General features: G+C 42.5%; 2 protein-coding genes across 3 annotated transcripts in view; both read left to right on the forward strand.

The window, feature by feature from the left end:
- The first annotated feature begins 394 nt into the window (after positions 1-394).
- si:ch211-261d7.3 (myb-related transcription factor, partner of profilin) lies at positions 395-14,297 on the forward strand. Of its 2 annotated transcripts, none has more exons than XM_034175117.1 (4): positions 395-527; positions 10,267-10,581; positions 12,882-13,307; positions 13,399-14,297. In XM_034175117.1, the coding sequence occupies exons 2-4, from the start codon at positions 10,326-10,328 to the stop codon at positions 13,710-13,712; spliced, it is 996 nt and encodes a 331-aa protein (XP_034031008.1). In that variant the 5' UTR covers positions 395-527; positions 10,267-10,325; the 3' UTR covers positions 13,713-14,297. The 2 variants fall into 2 exon arrangements, with proteins under 2 accessions (XP_034031008.1, XP_034031009.1); XM_034175118.1 differs by having other exon boundaries at positions 420-527; positions 10,317-10,581.
- Positions 14,298-18,383: 4,086 nt separating this feature from the next.
- Positions 18,384-26,243, forward strand: part of zgc:66448 (uncharacterized protein LOC327401 homolog) — a 39,957-nt gene continuing 32,097 nt past the window's right edge. The window contains exon 1 of the mRNA XM_034175120.1: positions 18,384-18,539. The gene's annotated coding sequence lies outside the window, so the exon portion shown is untranslated. The remainder of the gene's footprint in view (positions 18,540-26,243) is intronic.

Raw genomic sequence — 26,243 nt, forward strand, 5'->3', positions numbered from 1 at the left:
AAAAAGATCATTTTCACAAACGACAGGTTTTATATCTTAATAAAACTCATCCATCTCCTTCCTTTCTTTGTTGCCTTGTTGGGAATTAACAAAATGGCACAATTAGCTGATATGGGACCTTCAACTACACAGCAACTTTTAATCGTGCTGATTCTCAGAAAGTGAAAATTTGTCATCTACTGCACATGCACTATATGCTGAACTGTTAGGAATTGTTTTCCCCTTTCTCCTGGTTGCTATGGTCGCAGCTGAGCCTGGTGTGATGATAGCGCAAGAATAAATAATTTGACCTTTTGCATTTTTTAAATTACTTCAGTATTGTTTGTATATTTGTTTTTGTTTGGGGTGGGGGTGTGGTGACCTACTGTTTTGAGATGCGTGCGGCCCTGTCTGGTTTTCATGTGTCAGTGCCTCGGATGACGTCATCACAGCGCGACCGTCGTCGGTTTGTGTATCGTCTGGTGAGCTGACAGCTGCGGCAGCTGTGTTTTGGTTTTGTTTTGCCGCACATGTACCGATGTCATGAGGTAAGAAGCTGAACATAGTCGGCTCTGCCCTCATGTTTTGCTCTCGTGTTACCGGCGACTCGTAGAAAGGTGCGGCTTCTCTGGGAACGCCGCTAGCCTGTTAGCTAGCTGCCCCGCAACACCAGCGCTTAATGTATGCCGAATGCGCAACCGTTGCGGATGTAGTGCAGAAAAAAAAAAATGCGCAGCGATGCGGCAGGTTACAGACGTCCGGCTCACTGACAAAAAAAAACGCCACAGTTATTTGAAAAAGCCTCATTGTTGTAAGAAATATTATGTTTAGTTTTATTTCAACTGCAGAATAGAGCCTGCTGGTACTATAGTACCCTGACTGCTGTAGAATGGATTCTGTTGGTACTATAGTACTTGACTGCTGTAGAATGGATCTTGTTGGTACTATAGTACTCTGCTGAAGAATGCATGGATCCTGTTGGTACTATAGTATTCTGACTGCTGCAGAATGGATCTTGTTGGTACTATAGTATTCTGACTGCTGCAGAATGGATCTTGTTGGTACTATAGTTCTGACTGCTATAGAATGGTATACAAATAAATAATGTTTTTTAATTCTTCACCTCATTGAATGGAACTTTCAGTCTTTCACTTCATGAAATATTTGTCCCATTGAAAGAAAAAACATGCATTATTTGTTTTTATAATGACTAAAATAGATCCTTGTCATTTCATATTTTATTAATTTATAAACAACCGAAAACGTACTTACATTTTGGTGTGCGTTACTGGTGCTTTGACATCAACAGTCCAACACGAACTTTAAATAGGAGTCCAAAATTGTTCTCAGTCATCTTGCAAAAAACAATTCTGACAAGGTAGTCCATGATGCTGTGCACTGACTTCATGTACAGACTGCCGTCTGCACTTTCCTCACTCTAGCAAAAAATTGTGTCAGAAATTTGTCCATCTTTTCATCCTAATGGCTCGTCATGCCTCCAGACGGCTTACTGCATAGTGGTTTTGTTTTTTGTGTTAGAAGAATTAGTACTGCCAATTAGCTCCTTCAAATCGTCGTCCATCAGCAAAACAAACTCTGCTATGTTTAGCTAAACGCTATCTTCACTAGTCTCTGTGTGCATGCGGTGGTCGCTGCATGCAATGGTACAAAATGTATGCAACCAAATTTGTATGGTAAATGCAAAACAACACAAATGGGACAAATAATCCATGTCACGTGGCATACAAAGCACCAATCAAATGACAAGAATTCACTCAGCCATTATATAAATTCTGTTGGTACTATAGTACTCTGATTGCTGTAGAATGGATCTTCTTGGTACTAATGTACTCAATATGCTGTAAAAAGGATCCTGTTGGTACTATAGTACTTGACCTGCTGTAGAATGGATCCTGTTGGTACTATAGGACTCGACCATCCCTGGTTCTCAAGACCAGGCACCCAAGTGGCTCTGCTCTTCTTTTTTTCTAGATATTTAGGTATACACTAGTAGAGTTCTACCTTAGAACTGCAGTGTATAATAGAAGATATACCTTACTGAATTTTCATGAATGTCTGAGGACTCTGATCACTTTGAATGTTTAGCTCACTGATCTGTACACACCACAGTGCTACAAAACAACATTTGAGGGTTCTTATTTATGCAGCAGTGTTTTTCATAAATCACCGCCTCAGAGTCTGTGTTAGCGTCTAATATTTAAACGATACCACATGCTGAAGAGGACTGATGACAAATCAACAGTTGGAACTGGAATAAAAAAAAAAAATCAGAAGGTGGTGACCTGTCTGAGCGTTGAAACGAAAAAACAAAAATAGATGTACAGTGAGGAAAATAAGTATTTGAACACCCTGCGATTTTGCAAGTTCTCCCACTTAGAAATCATGGAGGGGTCTGAAATTTTCATCTTATGTGCGTGTCCACTGTGAGAGACATAATCTAAAAAAAAAAAAAAATCTGGAATCACAATGTATGATTTTTTTTAATAATTTATTTGTATGTTACTGCTGCAAATAAGTATTTGAACACCTGTGAAAATCAATGTTAATATTTGGTACATTAGCCTTTGCTTGCAATTACAGAGGTCAAACGTTTCCTGTAGTTTCTCACCAGGTTTTCACACACTGCAGCAGGGATTTTGGTCCACTCCTCCATATAGATCTTCTCCAAATCTTTCAGGTTTGGAGTTTCAGCTCCCCCCAAAGAATTTCTATTGAGTTCAGGTCTGGAGACTGGCCAAGCCACTCCAGGACCTTGAAATGCTTCTTACGGAGCCCCTCCTTAGTTGCCCTGGCTGTGTGTTTGGGGTCATTGTCATGCTGGAAGACCCAGCCATGACCCATCTTCAGTGCTCTTACTGAGGGAAGGAGGTTGTTTGCCAAAATCTCGCAGTACATGACCCCATCCATCCTCCCTTCAATACGGTGCAGTCGTCCTGTCCCCTTTGCAGAAGAGCACCCCCAAAGTATGATGTTTCCACCCCCATGCTTCACGGTTGGGATGGTTTTCTTGGGGTTGTTCTCATCCTCTAAACGTGGTATGTGGAGTTGATTCCAAAAAAGCTCTATTCTGGTCTCATCTGACCACATGACCTTCTCCCATGCCTCCTCTGGATCATCCAGATGGTCACTGGTGAACTTCAAATGGGCTTGGACATGTGCTGGCTTGAGCAGGTGGACATTGCTGCCCTGCAGGATTTTAAATCATGACAGCATCATGTGTTACTGATGTAATCTTTGTGGCTGTGGTCCCAGCTCTCTTCAGGTTATTGACCAGGTCCTCCTGTGTAGTTCTGAGCCTTCTCAGAATCATCCTTACCCCACAAAGTGAGATCTTGCATGGAATCCCAGACCGAGGGAGATTGACAGTCATCTTGTGTTTCTTCCACTTTCTAATAAATAATCATAACAGTTGTTGTCTTCTACCAAGCTGCTTGCCTGTTGTCCTGTAGTCCATCTCAGCCTTGTGCAGGTCTACAGTTTTGTCCCTGGTGTCCTTAGACAGCTCTTTGGTCTTGCTATGGTGGACAGGTTGGAGTGTGATTGATTGATGTGTGTGAACAGGTGTCTTTTATACAGGTAACCAAGTTCAAACAGGTGCAATTAATACAGGCAAAGAGTGCAGAATAAGAGGGCTTCTTAAAGAAAATTAACAGGTCTGTGTGAGCCAGAATTCTTGCTGGTTGGTAGGGGTTCAACTACTTATTTGCAGCAGTAACATACAAATAAATATTTAAAAAAATCATACACTGTGATTTCCAGATTTTTTTTTTTTTTTTGATTATGTCTCTCACAGTGGACATGCACCTAAGATGAGAATTTCACTCCTCCATGATTTCTAAGTGGGAGAACTTGCAAAATCGCAGGGTGTTCAGATACTTATTTTCCTCACTGTATGTCAGAATTGTTATTCTTGTTTTTCTCTTGGGGTCATCACAGCAGATCTAAGGTGGATCCTGCATGCTGATTTGGCACAAGTTTTACACCGGATGCCCTTCCTGACACAGCTCCACATTGCATGGAAAAATGTGACAGGGGTGACGCCCCTATTCGACAAGGCACCATTCTATTACGATCCCCCACAACCCAGAAAAAGTGCAAAAATGGAATGAAAGGACTGACCCCCAAGTCTATACTTGGCAACCCGCTCAAATACATAAGTAATGCTGCGCCGGCTGCATCCTCGGCCAGACCTGCAACAAACCCTGCTCCTACTTCAAGTTTTTCCCCTGATGGAGCACAGGCAAACAAGTTTCAAGCTGTACTCACTAGTAATACCCCGTTTAAAGATGTTTGAACATGATTGAAGCTGTTAAAACTACGAACACCTGGAAGTGGCCATGTAATGACACAGACTTGGCGAATCAGGATGAAATTTTTGAACAGCTCAAAAATTTTACCCCAATTTCAAAACTGGTGCTGATGATGGCTGTAACTACTGCCTATACCAAGTTTGTTAAAGACGGACAAAACATGAATCAAGAAATTACTATGATGCTTCAAAATGCGTGTCATTGTGCTATTTGGGATGAAACAGGAAGGAATGGTGCTCTGTGGAATAGCCCCATTACATGCAGCTTTCTGCTGTTCAAGATTAAAGTTACGGTATGTGGATTTTATAAACAAGGCAGCAAATTTCATATCTCTCCACTTTTATTTTTTATTTCATTCTGCTTCACTTGAACAAGTTTCTAGCCAATTCTGAACATCCAAAAAGAATAATCAGATCCAACGTCTGTTTCGTTTCGAAAGACCTCAGCCCATATCCACAAAACATCTCAAAGACCTCCTAACATAGCCTAAAATTTCCTGGCAAGGAATCTTATCCTAAGACTGAGCCAGCAGGTGTCTGAGAGCAACTCAGTAAACTGCATGACGTCATCAGCGCGACAGAGACCGCTCACCCAGACGCCGTTTGCATAATCGTCAGAGATTTTAACAAGGGCAACCTAAAGACTGTACTCCCCAAATACTACCAGCATGTGGACATTCCCACCAGGGGTAAAAATATATTGGACCACGCATACAGTAATATCCGTGGCGCTCTGAGGGCAGCACCACGCCCCTCATTTGGCAGCTCTGACCACATCTCTTTGTTCCTGTACCCAGCTTACAGACAGAGACTTAAACAATCGAATCCTGTCACCAGACAGGTGCAGCTATTGTCACCAGAGGTTGAGAGCACTCTGCAGGACTGTTTTGCTAAAACAGACTGGGATGTGTTTAGAACCGCGGCCATCCAGGAGGATTCTTCTGTTAGCGTAGTAGAATATGCTGAGTATGTATCTGGGTATATCAGCACCTGTGTTGAGAACATCATACCCACCATACAAGTCAAGAAGTTCCCCAACCAGAAGCCCTGGATTAATACCGAGGTACTGCGCTTACTGCGTGCTCGCACTGCTGCATTTAAATCTGGCAACGAGGCTGAGCGCAAAGCCGCACAATATAGACTGAAGAAGGCCATAAGAGCGGCCAATAGGCAGCATAGAGAGAAGACAGAGAACTTCTACTCCAATGCTGCCCCAGGAGGATGTGGCAAGGTCTGAACCACATCTCAGACTTCAGAACCGGCTCCAGGACCACCACCATCAGCTCTTCAGACAGCCTCCTGGAAGACCTCAATGTGTTCTACTCACGCTTTGAGAGCTCCACCTCCACCTGTACCACATCCATAGATCATACACACACTTCGGCTGCCCAACCTCCCTCCTCCCCTCTCGTTATCACACCAGCCCAGGTACACAGAGCACTGAGGAGTATTCGGCTCCGGAAAGCTGTTGGCCCGGATAACATACCTGGTCGTGCCCTCAGAGCGTGTGCCAACGAGCTGACTGACGTTCTTACCTCCATCTTCAACCTTTCCCTCAGTCAATGCACTGTTCCCACCTGCTACAAGACCACCACCATCATCCCCCTCCCCAAGAAGAACCCCCCGTCTTGCCTGAATGACTATAGGCCAGTGGCACTCACTCCAATCATTATGAAGTGTTTCGAGAGAGTGGTACTGTCATACATTCAGGGCTGCATACCGGACATCACAGACCCCCTGCAGTACGCTTACAGGCACAACAGGTCAACTTCGGATGCCATTGCCGCCGCCCTGCACGCCTCCCTCTCCCACCTGAAATAAAGACTCTTACATCAGAGTACTTTTCATTGACTACAGCTCTGGCTTTCAACACGGTCATCCCTCACAAACTCACCTACAAATTGTCTGCCCTGGACTCCACCCCACCCTCTGTGACTGGCTTCTGGACTTTCTGACTGGCAGACCACAGTCTGCCAAGATTGGGAATAAGACCTCAGCCAGCATCACCACCAACATCGGTACCCCGCAGGGCTGCGTCCTCAGCCCTATTCTCTACACCCTCTTCACCTACGACTGTGCCGCCTCTCACCCCGACAACACCATCATAAAGTTTGCTGACGACACTGCTGTGATTGGACGCATCACCGGCGGAGACGAAGCAGCTTACAGGAGGGAGGTGGAAGGCCTGGTGACATGGTGTGGAGTCAACAACTCACTCTGAACACAGATAAAACCAAGGAAATGATAGTGGACATGAGGAGGGAGAGGGAACCTCATCAGCCCACTGTCTATCCAAGGCCGCAAGGTGGAGAGAGTGAGCAGCTTTAAATATCTGGGGGTCCACATCAGTAGTGACCTCACTTGGACACTTAACACCACACAGGTGGTAAAGAAGGCTCAGCAGCGGCTGTACTTCCTGAGGAGGCTGAGGAAATTTGGCATGTCACCCAAGATTCTCAGCAACTTCTACAGCTGCATCATTGAGTCCATTCTCACCACCTCGATTACTGCGTGGGTATGGCAGCTCAACGGTGAATGACCGCAAACGCCTGCAGAAAGTAGTGAAGACGCATCAAGATCACGAGGACGCCACTACCATCTCTGCAGAGCATCTACCATCGGAGAGTCCACAATAGAGCTGCCGCCATCATAAAAGACCCTACACATCCCAATACGGACTGTTCACACTGCTGCCTTCAGGACGGAGGTTCAGGAGTGTGAAATGCAAAACCACCCGCTTCAAAAACTCTTTCTACCCCACTGCCATCAGACTGCTGAATGCTGCTAAGGACTGAGCAGACCCCCTGGGGTCACTTCACACTGTTACTGCACCTTACTGTTACTTTACTGTTAACTGTTAATACTTGAATCTTGCTATTTGCACATTATTTCATTTCACTTCATACTGTAACTGCACCTTTATTGTTACTTTACTTTTTAATGCTTAATGCTTTTAATGCTTTTTTTTTAATGCCTATTTTGACTATTATTATAGACACCCGGTGAGAGCAGCAAAGAAGAGAATTTCATTGCACAGGGAAATACGTTTCTTACTGTACATATGACAATAAACCTTTTGAACCTTTGAACCTTGAACTCTGAGCAAGGAGGGGACAGAAACTTTTATCTTTGTGAGGAGGCAGGGTTGACCCTCTTGCTAGGTATGACGCAGTCCTCTGAGAGCTGATTGTTGTCACAGAAAGGGGAGGAGGAATAAAAAATAAATGCTCCGCCCTCCTAGTCATGAATGGACAGTGAAATCAACCGATCACATAACCTGAACTGCATTAAGACGTGTCATTGTGAGGATAACTTAATGTTATGATGATGAAAGCCAGCAAAATTAAATGAATTGTTACACAGCTTGAAAATGTTTGAACGTACCTAATTCACATGCAGAATATCTATATATTAAAAGCATGCATGTGTGAGTTTTTGTATGTTCATTGTGAGTACCTAATATAATTGTAAATAAATTAAAAATACATGCATGGCACAAAATTAAACACATTTCCATTGTGGTCCATTTAAAATCAAATGATAAAATAGAAGTAATAATAAAAGAAAATAATAATAATACCGATAATAATAATAATAACAATATTATCAGTGTGTATATGGCTCACCAATATGCTAAACTGTTATGAAAGTGTAACACAAAGGTAATTTTCAAGTTACATGTTTTATTGCAAACTAGTTTGAAATTGTAGTACACATTCTTCGTAAACCACAAAGCTCAAGATAACTCATTACTATAACTTTAAAATTTCACTTTTCCATATGGAAAAGTGAAATTAATAAGGAGTATGGACCCTTGCGGATGTTATTTTGACGGACAATTCTCAGGTTGTTTTGTAACTTGTTATAATTTTCTTAATACGCGTATCTTTTATACAAATTGACGATGTATATCGGAGAATACATATTTCAAAGTACAATGCCCATCTAAGTGTAAATGTTAGCTGTAGTTTATGCGACTTTTTACCCATCTCCCACTTGGTTTTGACAGAACGGTGGTGTAACGTCCGCAAGGGTCATTTTTAATTTAATTTTTCTGTACTTCTGTCTTTTCCACCATCACCTCTGTTTAAGACACTCCTCGGCTTCCTAAAAGTCCTCCTCCCTACTCTTACCACTTTGGCACATTAGGAGCTCTCTAAAGGCCTAAGGTGCTTTGCGGACAACTTTCATCTTACCAAGGGAAAATTCTAAGAAATGTCTAAGAATTCGAGGAATTCTAAGATTTTTCTTAGAATAACGTCACTTGGAGCTATTTTTAGCCTTAGGCTGCTTTGTGGATATGAGCCCTGTACCCTTACAGCTTCATGGAAAGTCAATCTTTATTCTTTCGGTTGCACATCCGGACACAACGCCAGCTGGCGTGAAAATAGTCAAGCTGGGGTGGATTGTTTAAGTAGCACACAGTTTAATTTTATGCGATTTTCCTACATTGTACCCACTGTTTCAATTCAACAGAAAATAACTCTTGCAAATATACCAGCCCAGTCTCACGCTTTATTGTGTGCCCCTGTCATGAAATGAGTCACATTTTTGTGTTGCAGGTTTTTTTTTACTATTCCTAATCTTACTCCTTCTCCTAACTCTAACCATAACGTAAGTCTCGCCCTTCCCTTACCCCCCCCAGACCCCCCATGTCACCCTGCATTTCGTGCCCCATCACAAAATGAATTTGTGCTCCCGTCCATGATGGTATCACGAATCATAGATTAATTTACTTTTCATTATGTCATCGCGAACTGCGGTGAGATTACGTTGACTGCATCTCTATGGTATAACAAGACGCCCGGCAGCGTGTTTTCACAGCAGTGAGTCACATGATGCGGAAGCAAACCGAAAGTGACATTGCTGCGACTCATAGAATTCATAGATTAGCTTTTGTTTTCACTGCATTTTTCACATATAAAAATACATCATCTTGGAGACACTTTGCTTTCATGGCATCATTTGCCACACCACCTTTCTGAGCACACTGCAGCACACTTGAGTAGCTCCTGAAATTAGCAGCTCTATATACTGAATTAATTTAGAATTGAAAATCGCTTTTGAACCGAATTGTGACCCCATGAATCAGAATCAAAACAAATTGAGAGATACTGAAAAATTCACACCCCTACTGTCCAGCGTATGCTGGAATAGCCTTAATTATAAAACCTGAACAGGCTAATCAGTACAAAATGTGTTGATCTTGGTGTTAATCACCCAATTGAATTGTTTTTTTTTTTCTTTCTTTCTAATAGAATTGACCAGTTCTGCTTTCAATTCCATCAGTTCAGCATATGAAATTTGACAGGACTGCAGAACAGCATTTACATCATTCCTGTGACAAACAGCCCTCTGCATTACAGATGTTCCCACCTGAAACGTGCAGAATCAGTGACTGTCAATTTCAAACCTTGAAAACTGTAAATATTTATTCTCAAACTGGCCTCAGTCCTATTGTGTGTGCACAGATAATTTTCCTTACATATTTAATAATGTTGAGTCTAAATGTAGAACAGGTCAGTGGGATAGGAGTTGAGACCTGGGTTCAATTCCTGGTCACGCGACCAGTGTTTACCTGAACAAGACACTTGATCTACATTGTCTCAGTGCACCCAGCTGTAAATGAGTATCAGCCTTGGTTGGGGAAGTAACCTGCATCAGACTGGTGTCCTATCTGCTTCACGCTATGGACTCCCAGGATAAGTATGGGCACCAATGGGCCTCAGATCCTGTATAGGACTTCTTCATTTGAAATGACTGAGCCTGTTTCTATGGGTGGTGGAAAAACACACATTTAGAGCACCTGCATTTCTGAATGATTGGAATTGAACCTTTTTAAATCCATAGGAATTAAATCTGAGCAGAATTGAAAAATTGGAATTGATTCCGATGTTGTAAATCTGTAACATACTTGTCAATGCACTCTCATTTATATTCTTGTGTTACTGGAGCAGAAGCTGTCAGAATCAGAATTGGCCCACCAGTCAGTTCTGCTGTAACTCAGGTCTGACTCATGACTGAGTACTACGAGGAGGGGGGGCTGCTGTACGAGCAATCACCTCCCATGCACATCAAAGTGGAGTCTCCGGAGGGACCCTTTGGAGGGGGAGTCTCGGAAAACGGCTTCCCCAGGGACGATGAGGACTCAGATGCTAGCTGTGACCAGGGCAGTGGATTACCAGGGGGACTCCCCTTCAACGTGGTAGTGGTGCATCCAAACATCATGGCACCTGGCATGTCCTCAGACGACCTCTTGTCCATTGAACAAAGTAAGTCTGAATAAGGTCACTGCTTGTTTGAAAACTCCTGCTCTATCTGTAAATTCTAAATGCAGCCATTTAACTCAAGTCAAGATACAAATATTAGTTATTGCCTCCGCCAATGAAGTTGGGCTAAGGTTATGTTTTTTCCCCGTTTGTCTGTTTTTAAACAGCCTGGAGTCCACAATTTTTAATATATCGTTATGAAATTTTTACAGAGGATTCATATATCCTGATAGGCAACAACTGATTAAATTTTTAAGGTCAAACTCAGGAAAAATCCTGCACTGTCTGAGGTGCAGAGGCGTGGAAGTCACCAGATGTCAGTGGGTTGGATACACCTACTTTTGGTCTGGTAGCTCCAATGGTTGGCATTTCAAGGGAGTGGCAGTAGCCTTGGCAGACCAGCTCCATCAGTCAATGAGTGTACTATGAGGTTCAGATTTAAGCATTCTCTGGGTGTCTTGTCTGTTGTCTCGGTCTACCCTCTGACTGTGGTGAGACACTTTTTACTTGCAGCTTCACTAAGAGATTGGTAACTGCCACAGAGGGACAGATGGTGATTTAAATACAACCTCTGGCACATACAGGGCTGGCTATAAGGACTGTATTGGTCCTCGTGGATCTTGCAACAGTGGCGAAAAAGGCTCAGTGCTTAATGACGTTGGTCATTAAGTCTGTGGCTACGAGTTGCTGGATCCTGGTTTCAGCAGCCAGAGTGGCACAGATGGACATGATAATGTAATACTACGCCAGGTTGTCTTTTCACCCATATGTCAGTGTGAACACAAGTTCTGACAATTCTTTGTTGTGTTTTTGATCTATTTTGTGAGTATAACCATAACAGGTGATCACCCCACTGCCACTGGTCCACTCTGCAGTTTTTCTTATAATGAAAAAATACTGAAAGACTTTGTCCCTGCCACTGTTGCCAATGTACTTGTTCTTGGGTAGGTAACATCTAGACGTTGCTTTTGTGCAGAATGTTGAGATGACTTGTATTGTGATTTGCTGCTGTATTAAATGAATTTAAAGGAATTTCTGGACTTGGCAATTAGACATGTATTTGTGTGCAGTGACAATCTCATATTCGTAGAGTGATTCACTGATCTTGGCAGTGACGTTCATCTCTTTTGTTTTGTACGCTTTTGAGATAGACTATGTGGAACAGCTTATGGAGTTATGAGGCCCCTGGACAGAAGTGTTTGATGATGCCGATACATTTGCAGGAGAATAAAGGTCCAGGTCTGTAGGATCCTGGTGCTTCCTGTTTTTACTGTATACTTCAGTGACTTTGGTCCTAAGAAGCAGGCCTGCACATAACTGGTACTCATGGTGCTTATGTGTGCTAAAAAGAAATGATGCAGAAAAACACAAGGGAAGCACTTCATAGGAGGAAAGCAATGACAGATTGAAAGTGTACTGTCCTGCTGTGCATCAATGATTTTTAGCACACATGAAACACAATGAGTACCAATTATGTGCACCCTTGCTAATAAGGAGTGAAGGCAGCAACTGGATGTCTTTGACATCAGTTTCTTTTCAGAGGATCCTTGGGTACTGCTAAAATGACTGTGTCAAACAGTTACTTAGGGAGACTCAGATGAGAAGTACAGAACATCAGCAATGACATTTTGGATATACGGTGCGCGTCTGTGGTCATGATCCAGCACACAGGTTCCTCAGTGTTGAAAACGCTGGCAACTTGGGAAAAAACCAAGGGGACGCCCACATTTCACCTGGCTAACAACAGATGGATGATGACTTTTGAGATGTGGGGATGGAATTGGTCCATCTACGGTCTGTCTGTGTGCTAATCATCAAGAAACCAAGACCGTTCCATTGTGTGATCAGTGCAGCAAAGCACAGCACAGGCGCATCCTCCTGGAGCTGACAGCTGTTAATTCAACTGCTGAGGGTTTTTTAAAACATAAATCTATTAGTCTATGAAGTTTTGTCTAAATTGCATTACAAAGCCCACAAATATTCCAGTAATGGTAATGAACAAAAAAAAAAAAAAAAAAACAGCGCATTGACCATGAAAGTGATTCAGTGTTTTTTAATTAATGGTTTATAGCACTTCAGTAGTTATAAATCATTGCTGCTTAAATTTCCTTCAGTTGACAGTTGATGAACAGAAGATTTTTTTCAGGCTGGTTTTATCTTCGCTCAACATCTGTAGTATTTCGTGAACAAAAAAATATAGGTGCAATATTTATTCTTTTTTGGTTCTGTGTACTGCAGTTAAGGACATTTCTTTTTGTCCTTCCTGATTTATTTGTTTGAACTCTTACCATTTTCCTCTGCAGACAGAGCTATGTCAGCTGCACTGGCTGCAGGCGGTGCAGGGAAAAGAAAGAGCCGTTTCAGTGGAGCAGAGCTGGAGGTGTTGGTGTCAGAAGTCACTCGATGTGAAGGCGAACTCTTTGGCCCTGCAGGGAGGCTACGGCGGCGCGAGAGAGAGCGCATCTGGGCAGGAATCCTTGAGAGAGTCAACGCCGTATCCAGAGTCCCACGCACACTTCGTGAGGTGAAGAAACGCTGGGATGACTTGAAGCGGCGCAATGGAGGAAGGCTAGCAGATGCCCGCCACCGCAGCTGTTACTTGCCCTCCAGCAGAAGCGCCTCGATGCTAGGACGACCTTCTCAGGCCAGCCCAAGGCTCCTGCAGTCCAGGCAGAAGCAAAGCAGCAGAACAAAGCCCATCTTCCCGTGCTTCCCTGACTCTGACACAGGTAAGAATTAGTTGTTTCATGCCTCTGATTTTTTTTTTTTTTACCTTGTATGTACACACTAAACCCATCTCTTGCTTTTTTTAATATGCAGTGGGAGTAGAAGGACTGGACAGAGATGGTTTGGATAAAGATGAGGACAATTGTGAGCGTGAGAGAGACTTGGGAGACCCTGACTGTGAAGCAGTAGAGAACACCATGGAGGACAAATTGGGCTTAGGACTGGGCCTGGGCATTGGACCGCCCCCTCCATCAGAACGATGGCTGCCTCCTTCCCCCCTCTACAGTGCGCCTTTTCTCAATGGCAGCCCTCAGCCTAGTAGTCCCCAGCCATCGCTCGGAGCTCAACAAGGTCCTCTCGAAGCCCCGCCACGCAGCTCCTGGCTGGAAGATGAGCTGCGAGGGTAGGGGAAGCAGCAATTCAGCTGGGAAATCGGGTAGAAAAGAGTTTACGGGAATTTGGGGAAGGTTTCAGACAGGTATGAGGACACTTGTTGCATCACAAGAAGCATTAGTGGTCAGTCTACAGCAAAACAATGTCCTCCTGCAAAGGCTATTAGCAGTGCTTGAGGCACAACATCACCGCAGCAGCATCGTGTACAACATGTGCAATCATTCACAAACATCTCAACAGCACGTACAACCACAGGCAGCACAGCAGCAGCTTCAGCAGCACATAGAGGCGCAGCAGCAGCGGATTGAACCATCACACAAACGCAGCAGCAGCAGCAACAACAACCCACCGCAGGTACTGCAGCAACAATCACAACAGCACCAAACTCAAATGCAGCAGCCGCAAATTACCCAGCATTCAAATAGTCAGTCACCTGTAGCAGTTGCTCCAGCATCCCTGTTCTACACTGCACTTTCTCCCATGACCATCCTACTGGCATGAATGGAAGTGTGCAGAGGCCACGGCGAGGACGAGCTGTCGATCACAGGCGCAGGAGACGGCGCTGAGACAAATGAAAGTATGTGTGTGAAATAATTCTTAAAAAAGTGATAATTAATGCTCTTTTCTATTGACAGTGTTTAAATGTAAATAAGGACTGAATTATGACATATACTGTCGTATTTTCTACTTCAAGTAGACTGCATCCAATTAAAAGGGACACTGCATGATACGCAAGTGACAACAAACGTGTCAGCGACTGCTGTCGGTCAAACAAAAGTTTGAAACCCTTCCGCACTCCAAAACGGATTGAATTAGGCACTGCAAGATAATCATTAAAACTAAGTTAATAACATTTAGATGCTGGTTTGTGTAGATACAGATAATGTTGATTTAAAAATGGAAGTTAAAAAGCCTATATTTTTTGTTGTGATCACTTAACATGGTAAATTTAAAGGGGTCATATTGTGTAAATTATTTATTTTTTAAATAAACTCTTTACCATTAAAATTAATGAACACCTTCAACATCTCAAAATGCTATGCCTTTGCCATGACCCTCGTATCAGTAAACCTGGGCCTCAAACAGGTCATCCGGTGATGGTTGTTCTTTTCTGAGCAATTATTTGGTCTAAAGCAGCTCTTATACAGTATAAGTATTTGTAGGCAAGAGACTGAATGATGCACCCTCTCCAAATGTAGAGCCCCCTTGTAGCCAGCAGTCGCTTCTTTCCAACAGGAGAAGACAAGTCATTTCTTGGCTTCAATGTCTGTGGTGAAGTGTAATAGGTTGCTGAAAAGTATAATATGACCCCTTTATTAAGACTCTTCAATAATATGGACAACTTCATGTCAAATTGTTAAAAATAACTTCAGGATTGCCTCGTTAACTTCTTCCTTCAATAAAGATTGGAGTGACAGGAAAAGTCATCACATGAGAAGGAAGTGGCCTTAACCTTAGCTGGATTCTTTATAAATAGTCTTGCGCTAAAAGATGGGAACTTCCAGGAAATCCATTGCTATAGAAGGTAATGACTTCTTTCATAAGATTCTCAGAGCTCCGTCTGCAGAATACTGTAGGCTCTGATTTTTAATATGTATGCCATTGTACTTGGTTTGCAGCAAAGCTGCAATTCTGATGATGCTCTTACTAGCTCAGTAACTGTCTAATACTCTAAATACACTAATTACATTGTCCTAAAGTTCTTGTAATCTGCATTTACTAACGTATATTGTAGAATTGTACAGCAGTATTGTAATTACCTGCTAACGTACTGTATGCTTGTGCTTTGTTTTTTAAGGTTTCACGGTACATTTTTCCCCCAACTTTAGTGTGGGCAATAAAGACTGTGCTCTTCTGTTTGGTGCATTTGGGAAACAAATGATACATTTTACAGTATTACACTTGTTTTGTTGATATAAATGAAGTGGCCCTATGGGTTTTTGTCAGACACATTGCAGTATAGGATTCTGATTTTCATCCAAATGTCTCTGGTGAAATTTTAAAATACACAGTAAGTGTGTAGGGCTATGTTTCATAATCCTGCATGTCATATGGTGGCTGTGTTTGTAGGTAGTTGCAAGGAAACAACATATGTCCATCATCTGTGTGGTTTTGCACACGCTATATTTTACAAATAGCTACTGTTCTGATTAAATGTAATTAAACTTTAATAAAAGTCCACATGGACTACAAACAAATGTAGCCAGTCACTTGTGGATGTGTCACATTGAACATAAGTTTATCAGTGGATTTATATCAGGGGAATTCAATATTGTGACTACGTTGAGGAGATAGTAAACATGCAGAAGTGTTAGAAAAGATCTCCGTCTACAGAAAAAGATGTAAGTTTTGTTTTGTCTTCAGTATTTTTCACATGATATACATACACACGATGTCCAGTCAGCAGTAATATTAACAGAGATGAGGGGGAAAAATAAATCAGACCTAGGGTTTGAAAATGAAAGAAACTGACAAGTAACTTCAAGTACCTGCTGCAATTTTGTTTATTACAATTATTATTTTTAACTATGTATGTAATGATGATTATTCTCCGCAATCATCCCAGACATGTCCAGAAGGTGACAGACAAGCACGTTATATTGCATAAGCAAAACTGTTACTTTGTGAACTGATCTGATGCATAAAAGTTCACCAAATGTTAACTAGTTCATATTCAGTATATCACCTTTTAATCTGGAGATAAGATAATTGCATTATTATTTTTGATTTAGTTTGTTAACCTCGAGGGGATGGAGTCTGTTTCAGCTGCATTTTACAAGAACAAACAAAATGATTTTTCTAAACTGTAGTAAAGTGATTTACAGGAAATCATGTTCATACACTTTTGCTTTCATTTAATAATTTACTAGAAAATGTAAAACTACAGTTAATATAATTGATTTGACACCATTACAGGACTAGTGCTTGAATTTCAATATTAATATACTCGTCTGTAACAAAATGCATGAATTAATCTGGAAATTAAACCTAATTCTTCATAAAAGATGAGCCAGCACAACTAGTTTCCATTTACCTTTTACAGGTAATATAGTTTGGGTTTCATATGAAATCTCAAAGTCCACAAAAAAAATTTTTAACAGTTCATATATAAATTTTCCTGCTATAAGCTAAATTTGGACTCCTGTTTAATCAGCACAGCAAGTAAGATAGTTTGTGCGCTCGGTGACAGACCTGTACAGTATGTCAGACAAACTGCGATGTCGGACATGGTCACCAACAGCTCATTTCCATTTAAGGCACAGGAACAGCTCGTTAGAGACTTGAGAATGACTCCTGCCGCACCAATGTGTGGTCGACTGCCACATCCTGCCAACAGTGACAATTGGAACTAAGCTAATATTTGTGGATTCGGTAATAATTGAACTTCAACACTTTATCTTATGAATTCTACACTCTACCAGACTACCCAAATGGTAATCCTCACTAGCTAAACCAGTAAGAACATATTTCACTCTGGATCGCACTTTGTTACACCATACTGTAATGTGAGAAACCATTTGTCATCTGTTCCTCCCAGGTCATAGGCCCATTCTCCACCAAACCTTGAATTGTGGAATGAGGGAGAACGTGAAATTGCCCTTAAAGGGTTTGTTTTGGCAAAAGTCAAGATTGTTGGGGTGGGGCACAAGCCAAAATTCAGATTTTCTGATATCCTCCAAACCCATTAGACATGCATGTGGGCTCTGGAATTGCCCAGGTCAGACACTAGGGTCAAACCTCATTTTTTAAAAATTCTGATTTGCACCTTTGCACACATAATGAAGATAGGTTCTGGAATTGCAAATTTGCCAAAGGTCATCATTAGGATCAAGGCCATGTCTGTGTCAGTTGGCACACTCCTCCCAGGCCCTATTGCTGGTTTCTACAAAAACATGGTTGTATTTTAAGGCTAATGTCCTGATTATTATTCTCCCCTCTGTACTGGGAAGGGTTTAGGGATAGGACCAGGGTCTGTGGCAATAAAAACAGTGTAAGGAAAATTGTTGAAGGATAAAGGTGACCCTTGATCGTAAATAATTCATTTAGCAGATGCCAAGGAATTTGATTTGAACTCTACAGGGACCAAATGTCCACCACCAGGTGGATCCCAGAATTATCTTTGGCAGGGTCAAACTCTGGTCAACCATCTGGGTGAAGGGCACAGTCCCTGGGGTCAAGATGTCCGATTGCCGTAACCTTATGGTCTGCAGGTATGAGCCGTAAAAATAGACCTAATCTAGTTCCCCTTATTTTTAGACAAGAGTATCAGCAGACCGTCAGCTCTAATGAGTACTACTCTAGTTTGGTTGAATGGTAAGGTAGATGGTAAATAAATATTTCCCAAAAGTCTATGGACCGTTTATTTTGAAAAGCCTCGTTCCTGGCTCAGGGTGTCTAGCCTGATCCTGTCTGGCTCTGGACAGGGGGTGCATGGGTGAAACATGGCCGCCGTAGACCCGTCGGAGTCTCCGAAAACGACAGAAATCCCCCGTGGGGGAGGTGAATCATTCGTGGAGAAGACTAAGCCGTGCCGGCCGGGATGCGACTTAAACGAAACGGACAAATCGGCGCCAGAAAGCGCGGAGAGCCCCGGCGGTGAGCGTCAGGCGGCGCTGGCAAAAGACGGCGGCTGTGGTTGCCAGCCATTCTGAGGTTAGTGTCGAGCCCGGTGCTGCAGCTGACAAAACCACACCGGAGGACCCGACATCGAGGGAAAAAAACCCTGCCCCCCAACGCCGAGCATCCGGCAGCGAGCAGCGGTCTTTCGACTGGTCCGAATCCGAAGACGACGAGGAAGACGAGGCGAACAACCACAGACGGGAGAAAATGAGAAGCGTGGTATGCTATGTTGTTAATGTATTTAACGCTTAGCTTTAGCCTCCAGGCTAGCGTTAGCTGGAGCTATCACTACCGGTTCAGTACACACCGTCGGTAATTTCCTTAAAACAAACACACTGCCCCCCTCACTTACTGCGAACAACCTCTTGTGTCTGTTGACACCAAGACAGAAACGTTTACCTCGCCCACTGCCATTAGCGGCCAGATCAGTGTATTCTGCAGGCTTTATTGTTGCACCACAGGGTTCACATCCTACACTCACTGGCCCCTTCATTAGGGACACCTTACTGGTTCTGGGTTGGATCTCTTTTTCTTCTTCTTCTTTTTTTTTTTTAAGCCTTCAGAGACCTGCCTTAATTATCCTGGAAAGCTGGTGGAAATATCCCTCAATGATTTGGGTTTATATGAACATGACAGCACACACTGTTACGCCACCATAACACTGAACTGTTGTTGCAAGGTACAATAGATTTGCATTTTCACATTGCACCAAATTCTGACTGTAGAAGTATAATGTTGTAGTGGGAATCAAAGACATTTCAAACCACCCACTGTTTTTCCAATCTTCCATTGTCTTATTTGGTGAACATGTGGCCTCAATTTACAGTTTATCACACTTGACATCAGAAAAAAGTGATGTGGGAGGTCGGTTTTTTATTTATTTTTATTTTTATTTTATTTTTTTAGAAACTGGTTCATTCAACGTCATTTCAAAGTTGAAAAACGACACATACAGCACCTGCATACAAAGTGAGGAACTGAAAATATCAACTATTTTTAAAATAAATCTTGTTTCCATGAATACAGTCATTGTACTACACACTAGCAGCGTGATAAACATGCATACAATGTGTAAGTGAGATGGAGCAACTGACTGTGAGGTTGTCAGTGACAAGACGCAAGTTCCAGGTCCGGCTCGGTAAACTTGGCCGATCTTCGTCCAAAGCATACTTGCCACCTAACGGACTTGCCAGTTCTTGCACCAGCTGTACCACCATCAGTGAAATTCGCCAAAATAAAATATAATTTATAAAAGTGGATGCGAGACGATTTTGGCATGCAGCCGGGAATGATAGAAATAGAATTCAGGGGTTGAAATACATTTTTAACCTACTTGCAACTGGTGCTAGTAACAAAAAAATTACTTGCCCAAAAAAAAAAGTTACTTGCACAACCAAAAGTCAGTCTTATATCAACCTTAAAACTCCTCTGATGTGTCAGACTCTTAATTCCTCTCTGGGGAGGGTTTGCCGCCGTTGCTGCTGCTGCTGCTGCTGCTCTCCCCTCAGTTTTTTTTTTTTCACGTGCAAGCGCGAATGAATCGTCCATGAAGATTATTCTATTTATTAACTACACACGTATAATAAAACAAATGGTGACTGGTTTATAACACAATTATGACAGAGTTTCAGGGGAGAGAGAGCGAGGAACTACAGAGCCCTGGAAGTGTCATCGCAAAATGTTTTGCATGTGGAGAGAATGTGAGCACATTTTATTATATCATGCGCACGTTTTATGATATTGTGCGCCTCGTTTTAAGCATCGTTTGAGTAAACAAGGGCACGATCTACTTAAACGTGGCCACAATTTGTAAAACGTACATTCAGTATTGTCTTGACACATAAATGCTGACTATTAGTCAACAACCCAGGAGACAGTGTCATACATTTCCCATTAGAAATGGATCTGGTCAGGGTATATCGTCTCGGTTGGCGCACAAGGACATACAGAGAACTCCAGCTGCCCAGCATGGCATCATCTGGAGTTTAAAGCACATAAAAAGTATGCTGAGGTTGAAGCGTCGTGAAGATGACAATTTATGTCATATTATGAAGTGCATTTTGACAACAAAGGAAAACATGCGCATGTTTTATTAATTTGAGGGCTCAATTGAAGGAAAAACGTGTGCATGTTTTATATTCGTGTGCTCGATTAAAGGAAAACGTGCGCACAAATTATCATGGCCAGAAAAAAATATCACTTTAGGTGACGTCTCCTGGGTTCCATAAAGGAACCGCAGAGACACCACGTTTTTTTTCACGTGCGCGCGCGAACTAATCGTCCGTGAAGATAATTTTATTACTACACAGATGTATAATAAACAAATGGTGACTGGTTTACACAATGAGGACAGAGTTTAAGGGGAGAGAGAGCGAGAGGAACCGCAGCCAGCCAGTTTTTTTTTCTTTTTTGTTTACATGTGCGCGCGCGAACACAACAAATGGAGCACAGCAACTCGCTCCGTGTGTCTGAGTCATAAAATGCAGGGAAGACGAAGACAACACACTGGGAATTGTTTTTTCCTTATTTATTCCTTTATTGGTTCATTCTACTGGTGCTTATAGTTGCTAAAACTTGGATAAGTTACTTGCACTAGTAAGTGCAGTATAAAATTACGTGCACCGCTCAAATAATACGTGCACAACTAGCACATGCACGTACTATTTCGAGCCCTGTATATAAAACAAAACTTGTCCTCTGCATTTAACCCATCCGAATTACAGTTAGACACAATTTAACCAGTAGGAGTAGTGGTGGATAAACTAATGTCTTTTTTTATGGGTGTTATTAATTGATGGACGTGGCGCCTGGTGTGGTCTTCTTCTGCTGCAGTCAAACTCCTTCAAAGCTTCAGTGTGTTGTTACAAGCGGTTACTTGAGTTACTCATGCCTTGTGTATCACCTTGAATCAATGTGACCATTCTTCTTTGACCTTCACTATAAACCTTATATTTCCACCAGTATCAGGTCAGCTTGCATCACCTACTAACTCGTAGCACATGCTTGATCAACTCATTAGCACCATGGCCAAATCGTAGCACCTTTCAAATTGGCAAGCAGACTTGGTGTGTTACAGCTGTTTGGTTTTATTTGTTTGCTTGGTGTCGATTTGTGCCGGTAATTTTTTAAAGTCAGTTAGCGTAATAGCAGGCTAACACTTGTTTAGTGTGGCGTTGTGAGTAGATCCTATCCAAATGTTCTGCTGCATAGATATACATTAGATATTGAATTTGATGAGCAGCATACCCAATGATCTGGCACAGATCTGACAACTTGCTTCTGACGGATTGTTTGTTGCTGTGACGCCACTCTGAACTTCACACGGTTGTATACACTTCTTTTATTTCTGTTTAGCACTCTTCTGGTTATTAATTGTATCTACTCTGAATGTTATTTAACAGTCCTGTTGTGAATCGCTAGCAGTTAGCATTCGCTAGCGGTTAGCTTTCGCTAGCTAGGTCGACCTCTCTCCTTCCCCCGTCGTACTTTTTATAGCTGTTTCTTTTCTACCCGTTTAATACTCTGTTCGTTTTCAGTCGAACTGCTGTAAATTTTAAGTAATTATTTTACTCCTGTGTAAAATCTTAGGAGCGGCTAGCATTTTTGCTAGCGGTTAGCTTGCATTAGCTATTTCGGACCCCCGTCATCATTTTTTTTTCTTTTATTTTTTACACTCGTGTTAGTTAATTAACTGTTTAGTGTATTTATAGCTGCTGCTTTTTTTTTTTTACCTGTTTAATACTTCTGCTAGTTTTTCAGTGTGCAATAAATTTATTTGCGTCTGTGCGAGTCTTAGGAGTGGTTAGCTTATACATTATTGGTTAGCTCGTGTTTGCTTGGCTACATTCTTGAATTTCTTAGTGCACAAGGTACACTACTAATTCTACTTTACACCCTCCGTAAATCCTGCGTGATGTTGGAAGATAGGGTGTCTCTCTTAGAGAGCCGTGTCCATAAGGTAGAGTAGCTTCTTAGCTCAGTGGAGTTAGACGTTACGGGCACTCCAGATGAGGTTAGTGTTGGGGCCGGCTAGCGGCTCATTAGCATCAGCTTAGAAACGCCGGCTGTGGAGGACAGCTTTCGGACTGGCTAGGCGGAGGAAGCCCCGTAGGGCTTGGTGCCCGGTTGTGGCACCCCGATCACACTCGCCAGTGCGAACTGTGAATCGGTTCTCCCCCTTGGATTTGCCTGATGTGAATTCTCTGAGCCCACAAGTGACTTCCACTCCTGTCCTCCAGGCCGAAACACCGGACTTTAGTGATAGGGGATTCTATCACCCGCGAAGTCAGGTTACAGACGCCGGCTGATGTTAAATGTATTCCTGGGGCCAGAGCTCCCGACATTGCATCTCATCTTAGGGTGCTGACTCTGCAGAAGGGAAGAGAGATGAAGGAACATGACATGAGATATAGTCACATAGTTATTCACGTTGGCACCAATGATATCAGGATGAAGCAGTCAAAGGTCACAAAAATGGACATAGAGAGGACTTGTGACCTTGCCAGAAAGATGTGTTGGCATCGATTAATAGTCTCTGGTCCCCTCCCCTCCCGGGGTACTGATGAGGCGTTTAGCAGGCTGACATCGTTAAATAGGTGGGTGGCGCAGTTTTGTAGACAGCAAGGCTTTAGCTTTATTGATAACTGGCCTTCGTTCTGGGGCTGCCGTGGCCTGCTGATGCCGGATGGCCTCCACCCTACTGGGGAAGGCGCCACCATCTTGTCTGCGAACATAGATAGAGCTCCACAGGGAGGGTAACATTAGGAATCTACAGCAGGCCACGAGGCCACGGAGCAGGTGATTGGAGACCCTGCAAGGCTTATGACAAATGTGGCTGTGGAATCCATTAGCTTAGCGGGGAATTTAGTGCAGAAAATACACTATGGTGATAGTGCAGTTTATTTGCCAGGGAGGGAATTTCAACAAGTTGAGACTGTGGCCTGCTTCCGTAGTCATGTCCATAAAAATCATAGAGGGATATGCTTTCCAAACTTAATACCCATTACTATATTGGATGATGTTGAAATTGAGGATGGCCCAGTGGTTGTTCCAGCAATAGCAAAGATTTCGTGTCTGCTACCTACAACGCGCGTGGAATGTCTCAAACCTAAACCTACTTCTAGGCATCTTATATATGCTACTCTGGAACCTCCCCTAAACCAAAACAGTTCAACTGTCAACCCCACTGAGGTCCTTAGACTGGGTCTCATTAACATAAGATCAATGTCCTCAAATCATTGTTGATCAATGATCTAATTATTGATCATCACTTAGATATGATTGGGCTATGTGAAACCTGGCCTAAACCAACAACTGTCCTCCCCTTAAATGAGGCCTGCCCACCAGCATATACATTTAGTCAGGTCCCTCGTGATGCGAAGCAAGGCGGGGGTGTTGCTCTTATTTGTGAATCTAGTTTAGCTTATTAGCTGTTGGGGGTTACAAATATCACTCTTTGAGCATCTGATTCTCCGCTCTGCTCAGGATATTACACATTGCCAAGGTCAGAAGAATAAAAATCAGTCATATTACTTTGTCACTGTATATAGGCCTCCTGGCCCATATTCTGAATTCTTAGATGAATTTTGTGCGTTCATCTCTAATTTGTCAACTAGTGTAGATAACATTCTGATCATTGGTGACTTTAACATTCATATAAATAAGCCTTCTGATCCCCTCTGCAATTACTTATGGAAATTGTGGATGCATTAGGATTTTGGCAATGCATTCAGGGTTCGACGCACATTAGTGGAAATACCCTGGATCTGGTTCTCGCACGTGGTATTGCTGTCACGAATATTGACATCATGCCTCTTACATCAGTGGTGTCTGATCACTCACTTATTAAGTTACGGTTTCACTGCCGTGTTTAGTGGAACAACAACCTTATATATCATTACGGCGATGCATTAACTCCTCAACTAAGACTGAACTCGAAGCTAGACTGCCTGATGTCTTAGCTTCACATTTGACAATACCCAGTCAGTAGACAGACTTGTGGATAGTTTAAAATCAGTGCTCAAAACTACACTCAACATGATTTCACCACCTGTGTTAAAACTGCGCTCCCCAAATCACAGTCACCTTGGTTCAATGATTATTATTATTATTATTATTATTATTATTATTATTATTATTGGCTACAAAGCGGACTTACTACTCTGATTTGATCAACAAAAACAAGCATAACTCAAAGTTCTTGTTCGACACGGTGGCAACACTTATGCATGGACAACCACCTGTAGTTCGCTGTCCTTTTACAGCACAAGATTTCCTGGAATACTTTGGGAAGAAAATAGAAGACATCAGGTTAAACATATCCCAGCATGCCTTAACCCAGCCACTACACCCTGCTATTGAGGTGGGTGCCACTACTGAGGTATTACCTAGATTTACAGAATTTGATAGTATCTCACTCGGCATGCTGACAAAACTCGTAATGTCAACAAAAAGCACAACCTGTTTATTTGATCCTATACCAACAAAACTGTGTAAGGACCTGTGGCCCACTCTTGGGCCGACTGTGCTGGAAATTATTAATCTTTCTTTAACTTCTGGATCTGTTCCTAAATTTTTCAAATCTGCAGTGATTAAACCATTACTTAAGAAACCTAATCTTGACCCTAGTGTACTGAAAAACTATCGGCCGATATCAAATCTATCATTTCTCTCTAAAATTCTGGAAAAGTGGTGTCATGGCAGCTCGTAGACTATCTTACTGAGAATAATCTCTTTGAGCCACTGCAGTCTGCTTTTAGAAAATATCATTCCACAGAGACGGCTCTCACTAAAGTGGTGAATGATCTTCTGCTTACAGTGGATTCGGACACCACTATGGTTCTGTTGCTATTAGATCTCAGTGCTGCATTTGATACAGTGGATCATCATATTCTACTTGATAGGCTGGAAAATCATTTTGGGATTACTGGGAGTGCCCTTGCATGGCTGTAACACTACCTCTAACCTTAGTGACATGAAATTTGGGGTTCCACAGGGGTCTGTCTTAGGCCCCCTGCTTTTCTCCCTTTATATAGCACCCCTTGGGCACATATTGCGGCATTTTGGGATTACCTTTCACTGCTATGCAGATGATACTCAGTTATATATGCCAATAACTGCTGGTAATCTCGTTCACATAAAATCCTTAGAAGATTGCCTTGCAGCAGTGAGAAGTTGGATGTCAAGAAACTTCCTACTTTAAACTCTGATAAGACTGAAATGATAGTTCTTGGTCCAGTGAGACATCGGCATCAATTTGACCAGTTACGCTCAGCCTCGGCTTGTGTGTCATACATCACACTGACAAAGTGAGGAACCTTGGGGTAATTTTTGATCCTTCGTTGTCTTTGGCCGCCACATTAGAAATATTACGAGGACTGCTTTCTTCCACCTGCGAAATATAGCGAAGATTCGTCCCATCCTGTCTGTGGCTGATGCTGAGACCCTGATCCATGCATTTATCTCTTCTAGATTGGACTACTGCAATGTTCTATTTCTGGTTTACTGCAGTACAGCATTAGGGGTCTCCAATTGGTTCAAAATGCTGCAGCCAGACTTTTGACACGAAGCAGAAAGTACAACCACATTACACCCATTTTGGCATGCCTTCACTGGCTTCCTGTCCCAGTGAGATCAGATTTTAAGGTTCTGCTACTAACCTATAAAATTATTCATGGACTGGCACCTCCCTACCTAGCTGACCTAATTAAAACTTACGTACCGGCCCGGGCTTTACGTTCTCAGGGTGCAGGACTACTTTGTGTCCCTAAGGTGACTAATAAGTCTGCGGGTCACAGAGCTTTCTCTTATCGTGCCCCTGTTCTGTGGAATGATCTCCCTGCGTCAATAAAACAGTCAGATTCTGTGGAGATGTTCAAGTCCAGACTTAAGACGCATTTATTTTCCCTTTCATATTGCTAGCATAC

The sequence above is a fragment of the Thalassophryne amazonica genome, chromosome 7 (assembly GCF_902500255.1).
Source record: "Thalassophryne amazonica chromosome 7, fThaAma1.1, whole genome shotgun sequence".
Taxonomy (NCBI): domain Eukaryota; kingdom Metazoa; phylum Chordata; class Actinopteri; order Batrachoidiformes; family Batrachoididae; genus Thalassophryne; species Thalassophryne amazonica.

Excerpts from the sequence above, each read along its gene's own strand:
- si:ch211-261d7.3 (XM_034175117.1), top strand. The coding sequence starts at position 10,326 with ATGACTGAGTACTACGAGGAGGGGGGGCTGCTGTACGAGCAATCACCT. Across the intron at positions 10,582-12,881 it reads CCTCTTGTCCATTGAACAAA|ACAGAGCTATGTCAGCTGCA; the intron begins GTAAGTCTGAAT and ends TTTCCTCTGCAG. Across the intron at positions 13,308-13,398 it reads CTTCCCTGACTCTGACACAG|TGGGAGTAGAAGGACTGGAC; the intron begins GTAAGAATTAGT and ends TTTAATATGCAG.